The sequence below is a fragment of the Athene cunicularia genome (genome assembly GCF_003259725.1).
Source record: "Athene cunicularia isolate RWA chromosome 1 unlocalized genomic scaffold, athCun1 chr1_part1, whole genome shotgun sequence".
Classification (NCBI taxonomy): domain Eukaryota; kingdom Metazoa; phylum Chordata; class Aves; order Strigiformes; family Strigidae; genus Athene; species Athene cunicularia.
In genome coordinates this window covers 81,359,086-81,372,357 of record NW_020799091.1, presented here as the reverse complement: position 1 = coordinate 81,372,357, position 13,272 = coordinate 81,359,086, and the positions used below count along the sequence as shown (strand labels likewise).

The 13,272-nt window shown below is 40.7% G+C and overlaps 1 protein-coding gene across 1 annotated transcript in view; it reads right to left on the bottom strand.

Annotated features, from left to right (window-relative positions):
- The window catches only part of REPS2 (RALBP1 associated Eps domain containing 2), a 130,222-nt gene that overhangs the window by 62,427 nt on the left and 54,523 nt on the right, over positions 1 to 13,272 (bottom strand). The window contains exons 2-4 of the mRNA XM_026846229.1: positions 4,322 to 4,445; positions 2,002 to 2,150; positions 683 to 806 (exon numbers count right to left, since the gene is read on the bottom strand). Coding sequence (XP_026702030.1) covers positions 683 to 806; positions 2,002 to 2,150; positions 4,322 to 4,445 — 397 coding nt within the window. The remainder of the gene's footprint in view (positions 1 to 682; positions 807 to 2,001; positions 2,151 to 4,321; positions 4,446 to 13,272) is intronic.

The following is a 13,272-nucleotide window of genomic DNA, read 5'->3' as shown; positions in this document are numbered from 1 at the left end:
ATCTTGGTAACCAGATGCTGCAGTTAGGAGGGCACAGGCAACTATTAATGGAAGTTTGTAAAGCCTTAGTAAAACTGGCTTCTGCCCTACTACCCTCTTACTAAAATCAAAATGTTTTGCCACCTACTCTAATGGCAGTGAGATCAAGGACAGAGCATCTATGCAGTGCCCTATTTCTTGCTGTTTTTTCTAAGTTACCTTGTGGGACTGTTTTTATATTCATTTATTATTTTTATATTGTTATTTCCATTATGAAACCAGAGAGATTATTCTTTCCTGCCAAGGAAAGTTGACTGCCAATCTGAAAACTAATATAGCAGCTACTGAAATCAGAAGTGGGTTTTTCTTCTCCTCTAATGAAACCGAAAGCATCATGCACTCTGAAAATATTAATACTCACACTCTGTCATTGGGATATGTTGCACATAGTCTTGTCAGAGATCAGGTATTAGCATTTATCTGCGAGCAGTGACACATAAATCTAACTAATTTACCAGAAAACGAACAGGATTGAATAATCAAAATAAAATTAGATGATTGAATCATTTTCTAAAATACAGGTCTAATTAAATGTTAAAATTATTAGGCTGTCAGTTGCATTTGAAATGTGGATGCTTTTTGAGAAGGGAAAAAAAAAAAAAAAGAATTGAATACAATGTGCACATCCCAATTTTTATCCTACCTCCATGCTGCTGCTCCAGCCCACTTCTTGTTTTACCATATCCATAACTTAAGGGTATTCTCTGGTAAGTAGATGGAGAAGCAGGAGGTGAGCAGATTGGAGACATCGGTGGAGACTTGAGTTCCTATTTCAAGAACACACCAACACAAAACGGAATTCTGAGACAACAGCAAAACAATCAAGTAATCCTAAATGGCAAACTGAATGTGTACAACGTGATGGACAAAGTAAAAGCAAATGCTGTAGTTCTCTGAGGCCCTTTATTTCCAAGAAAAGTCTCCTTCAAAACCAGAAGTTGGTGAATACAGAATTTGATATTGAGCCTCCTAGGGGTAGAGCATGGCAAAGCCATAGCAAAGCTTTACAGCTTAAGGTATTTTACTTCCAAAGATGCCTGAAGAAGTACATGTAGGATGGTTAATGTGACTGGTTATCTTTATATTTACATAACACATTTATTTAGGGTGAGTGTATTCTTTGTGGGAGAATGTTTTTCATATAAAACACAAAAAATTTAAATAAATCTCTGAATTAGTATTTTAAACACTCTGTGGATTTGTAGGTGTTACTGAGTATCTATCCTACAGCGTTCTCTTTCCCTTAACAGATTGTTTAGGAAGAGGATGTGATCCTGAAACAGTCTACATGTAAAAAAGAAAATATAACACAGCCCAGACAACCTAGATGGAGCCAGAGGTCTGAGGGCAGCGTTCTGCTTCAGCATCAGTACACATAGACAGATAGGCACCCATGCTCCTCTTCTTTATCCTGTTATTCCACCTGTGTATCTTATCATCTCATTCCTGTTGGTTGACCTCAGGATGGGAACGCCGTTACTCACGTCAATGCACCATGTGATAAATGTGTGCGTGCATTATGGGAAGATAATCTCCTGCCACCAGGCATTTACAACATGACCTGATATGGTACCAGAAGAGGTGTTGGGCCTGGGGAAAATTATGAAAAATCAAGGTTGCACTGTGAAGCTGCTTGTATCTGAGTAAGTGCTCGCAGCTATCCTAAATACATGTAATACAAATCTCCCTTAGGCAGCTTTATTAAATTCTCCAATAAACAGTGCTGGACCAAGTAAAAGGACAACACTGAAAGAACTTACACAGCATATTACAGAGCCGACAGCTTTATACAAGCTCATATAGAGAAATTCCCTTCAGGGATGCAACTTGGATGCATCAAAATCATCTCTTGTCTAATACTGCAAAACTTTGTAAGCTAACAGGACTGTAATTGTTTACAGGACTGGACCCAAAAGGAGGATGAATAGTCACATATTGGCATGAAGGAGACAGGCCTGTTACCTGTTTGTCCCCTTCATCTGTTCTTTTGTAGGAATTTTTTTCCAAAGGTGCATGTGGAACCTGAAATTTAACTCCATGGTGTTCTGCTGAAGTCCCATAACGTACTTCACTGTCATTTTTCAACGCCATAAACCGTGGCAGAGGCAATTCTTCATTAAAAGAGAAAAAAAAAATCAATTGAGAGTACAAAACATTAAAAGTACTTTAAGCAGTATTGTCTTGTAAAACCAATGAAAAGTTTGTCTATAAAAGAGAACTATTTATATTTTGTAACATTTATAAGTGTGGAACTCTTGTTAAAACAAGACTTGATAAAAATGTGAATGGTACACAAAGCTACATTCACTAGCTTAATATATTATTTCTCCACGCAAGGAGAAAGAAATAAGCCTTGTGCACGTTAAAGCAAGTGGCAAACTCATTTCCTGCCTTCAAAACGTTGTCTGTAACGAAAAGAATAGTTTTCCACAGAAACTGTGGGACTGATGAATTAATCAGTTAGGATCACAGCATCCTCAATGCTGCCATCATAAAAGAAACAAATTAAAAATGGTAGGGTTTAGAGATCATGCCAAGCCCTGGTGTCAAAAGGTCCCACACTGCATCTGCTCTGCAGAGAAGAGTAGTGACACTTTGTCACTCTTTAAGACAATTCAGGATTATTTTCATGAAACACCTTTTTTTGTTGTGCAGCCACCCTGAAAGATCAATACAACTAAAATCAGCAGAATGCTCAAAACTAAGCAAAGCCATACATCACCTCTGTAATCATTTACACCTACAGCTACTACCAGAAGGAAAAAAATTAATTGAGTTTGGTGCATGTCACTCTAAAGGAACTCATACATTTCAAGAGAAAATGTAATGAACACTGGAAGGGTTTCAGTAACAGTAAGTAAGCAGGCTATCAGTACAAGGACTGCAAGTACCCTTCTTCACTCGAATTTGTGGATTATCTGCAGAAGCTGGACTTGTAAAACATATAGTCTCACTTAGTTCAGGTTTCTAATTCAGTCTGTTAGGTTTTGCTGTGATTTTTATTTTTCCAAATTAGCATCCTTAAAAAGGGCGACAATGCAAGAGAGAGCACACAAGCTGTCTGTAAGAAAAACTGACAGACAAACCCAGGCCACCCCGCTTTAGCCCTGGTTTAAACTCCCCTGCCAGCACGGCACCAAACCAAACCACACCAGATGCATCTGATCCCGTCCACTTGGTCAGGCGCTCTGCACCACAGGAGCACAGCTCACACAGGTCGGTACAGGCTTTCCAGCCAGGCTTCCACTTCGGGATGGGCCAGGCTGGGAAACCCCCTCCCTGTGCCCTGCCACATAGGTGAATTCACATTTTGTTGTCCTTAGCAGGGACAGCAGAGCAGAAACTGCGCTGGGAGCAGTGACCTGATTGCGAGACTATGGGTAGGTCCTGCCTTTCCTCCTTTCTGATCTCCTGGCCAGTTGCATTGCTGCCTTCAGCGGGATGGTGGCAAGCACTCCTGCTCAGAACACAGACTCAAAGCCCAGTCTGAATGCCTGCCTGGGATATGGGAGCTAAGGGTTCAAACCTGTTCAGGCTCAAGCCCAAGTGAAAAGCCATGTGTTTTGCAGCCTGAGCGCTGCTGAAGTAGAGCATGCATCAGCAAGGCAAGAACATCGAGCCCCTTCCATTTAGTCGCTATCAAGGTTTCACAGCTAAAAGGGACCTGCTTTCTCTCTTCATCCTTGAGTTTGATATGCCTCTTAAAGAAGCGTTTTTCTCTACCAAGAAGGGTACAATTAATATTACTGTCAATTCACCAAGAAGACAAAGCTGTTTTACATTATATCTAATGCATGTTTTTATACCTACTGATAGGATACACCATGATTTTGTCACCATTACCCATTTATTTCAGCAGGATTATTTGCTAAAACAGATGAGTGTTGCAAACTGCCCTGCACAGGGGGACCCCTGACCTGCCCACATCCCCCACAACACACCTCCACCCAAAGCAGCTATCAGCTCCCACTCTGCAGAGCTGTCAAGATCAGAGGCTGAAGGTGAGAGAGAAATGCATCCCCAGCACTGATAAGCTGTCATTCATGCCATTCCTTTGGTAATGCCTTTTCCAGAGGGGGATGTCATCTCAGCTTTGCCATAGATGTAATTCACTGCAATTTTCTACCAGTCACTTAGAGAATGTAACATTACCTTCTACTCTTTCTTTGCTCCTCAAAATACGATTGTTTCACAGACACATTAGAACAAAAGGTTTACCACCACAGAGTGGTGACAAGCAAAAACTAAGTGCATAGCACTGTAAACAAGATTTGTTACTTACCATTCTTAATGCTCTCAATCCGTACTGGGAACCCTGACTGTGCTGCTGCAATTAACTTCAAAGCAATATAAAATTGAGCAGGACCAAAATAACCCACACGCTTGGCTCCACAAATTTCTGTAATCTAAAAGAGGAGAGACACATAGTTGGTTAAATGCATTTCATTCTTCCAGGGAACGTAAATATCTCTGCACAAACAAAGAAAAAATTCATTAAATGCAAAACGCTTGTTGTATTTAAAGTTTTCTATTAAGTGTATTTGTTTCAACTCAGGACATTGCTGTCTGATCACATTCCCCTTAGTATATCAGAGACAGATAGGTAGCTGTTGAGCTTTTCAGAAGCATTACTGAGTAACACTGCTATCCTAAACCAACCTAAAACATACTACGTATGATTTTAATAGCAGGTGAAATAACAACTTGTTAGGTACACCATCCAGTAAAACATTTCCGCTGAAGAATCTAAGGTATTCACAGAAAAATGTACTTAGTATTAGCCCTTACAACAACAGTTCAGACAAATACTGTACCGGGAACATGAACACAACACGAAAAACACTTCATCGCACCTCTCGTGCAGAACACTTTGTGAAAAATTAACATGGTCTCAGCACTGAAGTTTGATTTCTATATATACTTCACTGTTTGCTTCATTCAGCCACCTCTACAAAGCAAACAGCTCTACGTTCACATGCTCAGACTACAGCTAAACAAGCAACAGCTACCAGCAGGTTTTAAGCACAGGTGCCAATGCTCCCATGCCTGGAGCTCCCAGATGTTCACAAACAAACCTCTGCTGGGCATCGATGTTAGAAAAAAACCCCATTCCCCCCAGACATAAAAGAAAGCCCCAAACTGTTTTCCCCAAAATACATCTAGATTGGCAGTGTCTGCTGGTGAGGTGCATCACCCATGTGCAGCATGACAGTAGAGCTGTGCTGTTTCTTCACTGATAAAGTGCTGCTCTCCAGAAAATCCCATCCACAGACCACTCCCAAGCTACAACAGCCTGACAGAAACTGCTCCCAGATCATATATATAAACAAATAGCACAAATGAATAGTCTGGTTTTTCTAATTTATTTTTATGTGTATGTGTGTGTGTATATATATATATATATACACACACACACACACACACACACACACACACACACACACGCTGTGGCAAAACTTCAGGTGAAACTATTACTGAAAAACCAAATGTTTTGGAATGGTAATTCTTACTAACCAAAAAAAGTTATCTTCAAGGAAATTCTTTCTTCTCTGGATGTGGCTTCTGCTTTGACTAAATGAGCTGTGGCTTTCTTCTCTTCCTGCGAGTTTTGGAGATGCATGGTTTAATTCCTTGATCACAAGATGTAACAAGCAGCTTTCTTTTTTCTTACTGCTTGACGAAAAGGGAGATTGATTCTGTGTACAAGAACTCCTTGGAGGAGAGCTGTGCCTTGTCCAGAACATGGAATGGAGTCAAACACATCGCATCCACCTCAGTGGATGGCACTATCCAGATCCCACTGTTGCAGAGGGCTCCCCACTGCTATAGGGAACGACATTGCCCATGGTGGGGTCCTGCTGCACCAGTGCATTCCCCACCAGAAGGCTATGGGGGTCCCGCAGCAGGTGGTGACACCACAGGTAATGCCCACCGTGCTGCGGGAGCAACACCTGCCTGCCTGCAGTATGGGCATGCTGCCGGGACAGCCCATCGTGGTACCGGCACTGTTCTGGGAGGGCTGGGCAGAGCATCAGCACCATTTCTGAACTCCAAAGCAGGTACTGGCTTCCTTACCCTCATCTCTGGATGCTCCTAAGTCACTCAACCTCGCTGCCCACACCTCCCGCTTCTCCACAGTCCTTCCCCACCAGTGTCCCTGGTTCTGCCTGGTGCAGAGGCGCGGAGCACAGCCCATCAGGTTTGATCCACGACAGGGAGTGTGCATGGCAGCTGCAGCCCAGCCAACTCCCCAGGGCACAACTGCCCAGGCACACCAGACCCCCACAGCTCTGGGGACAATGTTGCAGCAGCAGGTATGTGGGAAGCCACTGGCTGTGGGCTTGCTGCATGTCCCAGGTGTGTAAGTTCAGCAACCTGGGGGAAAGCAGAGGGAGAAGGGGCACAACCATGCTGAAATTCAGTCTGGGTACACAGCCCTGGTTTGCCACGGGAGAGGTTTGTTAAACAAAGGACAGCGCTGAACAACACAGTTTGCAAAAGCTGGGCATCTGCCTGCACCCAGGTCGTCCTGTGGCAGGGTGTGGGCACTCGCCTCCTGCATGACCCACAAACAGTGCCCAGGATTGCAGCTGCTGTGACACAAAAATGGCATGCAAAATCCCTGGGTGTATCCTAGAGGGATTTTTCTCCACTTGGGCTGCTTTCCTGCCATGGCATCCTATTCTTGCTGGCACGGAGCAACAGCATTACCATGATCTGCGCTTCCACTCACCAGCTGCTGGAAAGAGGAAACACTGAGCAACTGGGACTTTCACAGGGGGATTTGTGATGCTATCATCCTCCTGAAAAAATACTGAGAGTTAATTTTCCATATCTTTTTCTACACTTTGAAATATTAAGGTTGCTGAATGCCATAAATGCTTTGCTTGTTCCTGATATGGAAACATGAACATTTTATTCTGATCACGCAGACTAAAAATTTTTATCAAGGATGCACCTTCTCTAAAAAAGACGGTGTTGTTTCTCAAGTGCTCTTACAGCCAATGAACCTGAAACTGCCTCTTCTGTAATTTTGCTCTTTGGTGGTAACAGAAATATATTTTATAGGCACAAGCTCCTCTTTGTTATTTGTGCAACTAAATCCTGATCTCTTTGTTAATGGACTAGCGCAAAAGATGCAAGCTGACAGAGTAGCCAAATTTATTACATAATTAATTGTAGGTATTCATACAGATTAAACTGTAGGTACAGGCATTTACTCTCACCAGGTTTGTTGTACAGTTAAAGGCGAGGGTCTTGGGTTCCTTCCAGAGAACATTTCATACTACCTACCTCAGAACCCTACTTAGAGCTGCTAAGGGGAGCAGCTCCTCTCTTCAACAACCGCAGAGGTAGGTGGCAGATTAGCCTTCATCCAAAATTAATTCCTCAGAACATGCTGCCTGCTCAGATTTCCACAGCAGCTTAAACTGAATACTCTTTTTTTTTTTTTTTCTTTCTTTCTTCCTGGTTTAACCTTTTGCAGGGTCAGTGCACATAGACTCTTGATGGGTAATTACATTTAGTGATATGCAATACTGAAATTAAGCTAATTTGTGCGATATACTGTTAAGTGTCTCCAAGATCCATCTGAATTAAAGGGATTGTATATTGTATACTAATGCGATACAAATTTTTTCAAGCTGAAACTAGACTCTTGCTCTAATAAAACAGAGAGCACTTTGGAAATTATATATATGAAAGTAACACCTAAAAAATACAGGGGAAACATCAGTTCTGCTTTTATCCAACTGACGTTTAAATTCTTTCTATCTTTTCCTGTTGTCTGTTTGGTTTGCATACTTTTCAGCAAGCTAGCAAGAAAAGAACTGGTATTTTCTATTTGTGCACTGCTAAACAGACACACATGTAAACCAAACAACTTGCATATCTTGATACTTCAAGAGATTTTAATACAGAACTACTGACAGTCAATTTTCATTGCCAGTTTTTTTTTAATTCTCCAGCAGAAAACTGTAATCCTCAAGTCACAGCCAAATATTGAAGAAAAGACTAATGAAGAACACATTGAAAATAATTTTTCATGGTGGCAGGTTTCAGTTGTTGCTTGCCAAATCTAACCTCAGGATGATAAACAGAATTAGTCAAAAACTGATCTATTCAACAGTTTTTGAGGCAAGAACACGATGTTGAATGAACTGAGGTTGCTACAAGGTATAACTGCTTCTATGAAACAATTTCCCAGGTCATTTGCCAATTAAGGAATAAAATTCGTTTCACACCACATATGAAAACAACATTTCTTAGAGAAGGACGGAAAGCTGTAGTAATCTAATCTCATATTTGTTCTCAGTCAGTCCTGGAACAGCACTGCTCAGTTCAATGGGATTTCAGCAGGTAGCATTAAAATACACATTCTGTACACGAATCACACCACCTTCCCTAGCAAGCAGCCATAAGAAGGGGAAAAAGCAAGATCTAGATGCCTGCACACCTTTCTGACAGGCCAGAGGTTTTTCTATGGTTGTAGAAATAGATACATTTAAAAAAAAAAAAACAAACCACAAACCAACCAAAAACCACACACCAAATCTCCATCTTATCAATATTAAAATTTAAAGGAAATGACAAGCTATTTGGAAGAGTAGCTGTTTTAAATTATCATTCGCCATACAAACTTTTAACAGAAAAGCTTTACATCTTGAGATGCTGGAACACAAAGCAGATTTTTGTATTTATTATCCACTCAGTGCTCTGCTCTATCGGCTGACAGCAAGTGTTATTTTTGTAATTGCTCCTTGAAGACATCCCACATGAAGCAGCTTTTCCCAGCACAATCCGACATTGTTCCAGCTCTCACCAGTTCTGTCTAAACAAGTTTCCACTGAAGCCTCCCAAGAGCACTGACCTCTCAAACACCCTGGGCAGGTCTAATTTAGATCGCAAGACCTAAACTTCAGGAACATGAGCCTAGAGATGAAGTTTATTTTCCATAAGTAGAAAGAAGAGGTAAAATCAGAAATGACTATTCCATAATCCTATAGGCAGGCTGAGGTGACCATCCTGCATTCTCAAGGGACAGGTTTTCAGCAGTAAGACAGAAGTAGAGCATTTTCATTTAGCCATTAATGCTACTACAGACTCCTCTGTATGTAACTGGCACACAGTTTTTGTCTGTTCTCTCCCCCTGTTGCTACCTGCCATGTAGATGGTCACTGCTTGGCATTTGCAGGCAAACCTAGCCCAAAAGCACTCAAATCTCAGTGCAGGTTGTGAGACTCTGCGAGGAACACATGTAAGCTGAATGCATATTCAACTCATTCAGAAAGAAAAAGAAAACAAGCATCACTGGCTCCTACGTTAAAGAAAATTTTCTTGCTGCACCTTCCATCTCAGCCCAACCCCAGAAAGCACATGTTTTTTTAACTTGTCATTGCTCAAGCTATAACGAGGCAGAAAGATTTTCCAGTTCATCAACTGCCCCCACGTTTTAAGGAACACAGTGAAAAACTTCTGCTGTTAGCCAATGCACACCTCGCTCAGCTCTCAGACCTCAACTGCAGAGCAACCCCAGGGCTCCCTTCTGAATCAACCACCCTCTTATAACTGTTTCAAAGACAAATATTTGCAGCAGTGGCTTATCAACAGCTTATCTCAAAACTGTGTCATGCCTCTGACCCACTTTACCCCCTTTTTTTTTTTTTCAAATATGTGTTTACAGAGACTATGATCTGCTTGTTACAGACAAGTTTTGCTACATTCTTAAATAGGTATTTCTTTCTGAACAGATCATTGTTCAGATATCTGTAACACTACCTGGAGCCCAGGGCTACATACCTAGTTCCTCATTATTTAAAGCAAAGAAACAACACATCATGGATCCAGAAGGATTACTGCTTGGGAAGGCAACAGCAAGAGGAATGTGCCAGAGTAGTTACATAACCAGCTGCACAGAGGAAGAGGGTCTGCTATGGATTAGGTTCTTCAGGTTCTTAGCTCATTCGTATCAGTTTTTCTATAACTTTTTATGCTGTGATCTTGTGTTTCAAAAACAGATGTTTAAAAAGTCTAAAATAGGTGAAACATCACCTAAAATATTTACTAAAAATCTAGCTGTTTTGAGCAAGCAGGGTTCCAAGATCTAAAACAAAAGGAAAAGTTTATGACACGCAAGACACCACATACATTGTATATTTTAAAGACCTAACTACAAAACATTCTCACCATTTAAGCTCTGCATGATCATCACATTAAAGAACAACGTATTCTTAAGCTGCAAGGCAAGCTGCTGATAAACTGTCAAAGCTTAGCAACCTCAGCTAACACAACGATAAAAAGCAACAAAGAGCAACCACATCTGTTAGGCAAAAGCCCGCTGACAGCACCACAAGGGTTTGCCCATACTCTTTCCTCCTGGCACAACCCAGAACCATTCACATCTGTGCGCATCGATCAATGCTCCATGTGCCATTGCACCTTTGAGCGTCTAGGGGGAAAGCACTTCACTTTTCAGGAACAGGAAAACGCATTTCCAGCAGCTCTAAGCAGTACATTTTATGCCAACACCAAGAACTACAAGGCTTATGATTCAGTGCACACACACACATGCAGCCACGGATAGAATTCCATCAAACGCTAAAACCACCTTCAAACGATTTTAAGTATCACATTGAAGTCTAACAGCAGAAGTATAGATATACTAGATATACTAGAAAACGTCAATTCCTGAGCAGAGGTTAAAAAAAAAAAAGCTAATACCACTGCTTTCAATCAATGAAGTCCTGTGAGCAGGCAGGGCAGGAGCAGGGCAGTCACACTTGCTCAGTGCAAGGGTCAGTTGAGTCCTCTCTTGTACAACAGCCAGCTGCAGATGCCTACAGAAACTCAAGCATGTAGATCACAGAGTACTTCTCTTCCAGAAGGAAGATTAGCAATGCCAGCATACCACAAGTTACAAAAAGTATTGATACAAATTGTGCAGCTACCAGGATATGTGAGTCAGCATGGTTAATCAAAAGATTTAAATTATTAAAGAGTACTGGCTTGAAAAACTCTGCTGATGCATGTTAATATTTATAAGCATTGAAGTATACCTGAAAGAAATCCCATTTCCTATGCTCAACCTTTTGTCTTTAATGTACAAACACTAATGAATCTTTCATCCGCATGTGACGTAGAAAAAGCAGACATTTTCATCTAATGTCAATCTTACTGGGAGGTTTAAGAACCACCATTCCCAAAAAATGACTGACAGTCTCCATGCCAAGTAAATTATTTTCACAATAGCACTGCCTAACAGAATTAGGTCAGAGGTTGTTAGAGACATTTGCTGATACTTCATTCTGTCTTTCCTTCAAAAGAAAAAAACTGGCATCACCTTTACTAAACACATGCCTTTGAGAATGTGTAAAAAGTCTGGAGGGGTAAAAGAGTAAGCAAATTATTTTCAAAACTTCCTTGCCTTTTTATTCTCACTATCTGGAAAATGAACGCGCGGAGAACAGCATTCATCCACCTGAAATTATTCTAGATGTGTTTCCTATTAACTGGTTTGTATCAAATTAATATTAAAAATTCTCCAGGTCAATAAATACAGCCTGTACCAATAAATTTGTACAGGATTATGAATGAAATTTTAATAAAGCTTTTAAAACTTGGAACACAAAAAGCCTGAAAACAGGTTACTCCAGATTTAAGAACTTGGCATAAAGATACCAAGGACCAGTACAGATTTTTTAAAAAGTATGGGTCCACTTATTCACCAAACTGCTTTACATTCTTCGTAGGTAATCAGTTCCTCAGCATCTGGATAAGGGAACACAGATATTCAGCAGGTCACTCTGAAATGCTGCTCACACAGCCTTGCCAAAATCACTACTAAGACCTGAAATCCCATGGAAATCTGCAAAGTACAAAGAATTGGGTTACGGGTGTTTTATCTGCTTTTCAAATCTTACTGCAGAAGCAAGGGAGAAAGCATAACATCCCAAGTAAAATAGCAAGTATGGAGCTGTCACACTGCCCCATCCAAAAAAGTAGATTGCAGGAAGCTTCCTCAGGGCTTATCCGAATTTATTCTGATGCCTGCCAAGAGCATTTCATTCTCTTGGAGATGAGCCATGAGTTTCATAAAGCCTATCTCACAGATGGTTAATACTATACATTGCAAATGAGCTTCTTTAAAGGCACTAGTCAATCCAAGGATTTCTGCACATTTTGCTGCTCGCTTCTCTTTCAAAAACACAGCTAGAGACGTGATACAGAGAAAGTCCAGGACACGACAGAAGAGAACCCAGACCCTGCAATTCTTGCCCTGCTCAGTCAAAACGTTCTTCTGAACCCCCTTGCCCACAAGCAACTGACATTTCAAGAGGAGCTTGATGGAGGCAGGATACAACTACCCACACTGGAACTGGGCCAGGGCTGGCACTGGGCCAGTGATATACACATCAGTTCCTAAAACTTTCATTTTCTGGAGGCTGAACTGAAAACAGTATCTAAACCTTACTACTAGTGAGAGTGAATGGAGAGTTCCTCTTTAACTCAAGTGGAAATACCATGTTTTGCACAGGACCTGCACCAGCAGCACCCTGTGGGAATGAAAATACCAGGACCATCATAGAAACATTAAAGGACAACACTATTTTTATCAAAGACAGATTTTAGGGAAAGATAGTAGTATATACTTCTGGTTTTAGCATTTTACACCACTTCAGCAACCTAATTGTTAATTGTTCCAAGGAATACTTTACACAAGCAGCACTGCCATTAGCATATTCTCATTTTGAGAGTACATTTTCACTTACTTAAAACATGGCACTCATTTATAAACTTGAGTTAATTATTTAGAATTACATTTATTATTAACTCCAATGTATTTCAATATTCTTATTTTTTAAACTCCATTCAAAACACTGTATGTATACAAAACTGAAATGAAATATAACTTGAAGATCAGCCTTAAACAAACCTTTGTAGGAAAGGTTTCTGCAATCTGTAAAGCCTTTCTTATAAAAGAATAGTCTCTCCATTGCTGCAGTTCAGATGCAGACCAAAACACATACCCCAAGTTTAAAACAAAACAAAACCAAACCACAACAAAAACAACCCACCAACAATGAAAACACTGAAATTTTATAACGGTACATGAAGCCATTTATAATACAGTACTCCTCAAGCCTGTTTAAAAACATTTGACTAATCTTACAGTTTTTCATACAGAGAATCCTTAGCCACTTCTTGTCAAATGTCAGTTTCTTAGTGCTTAGACTG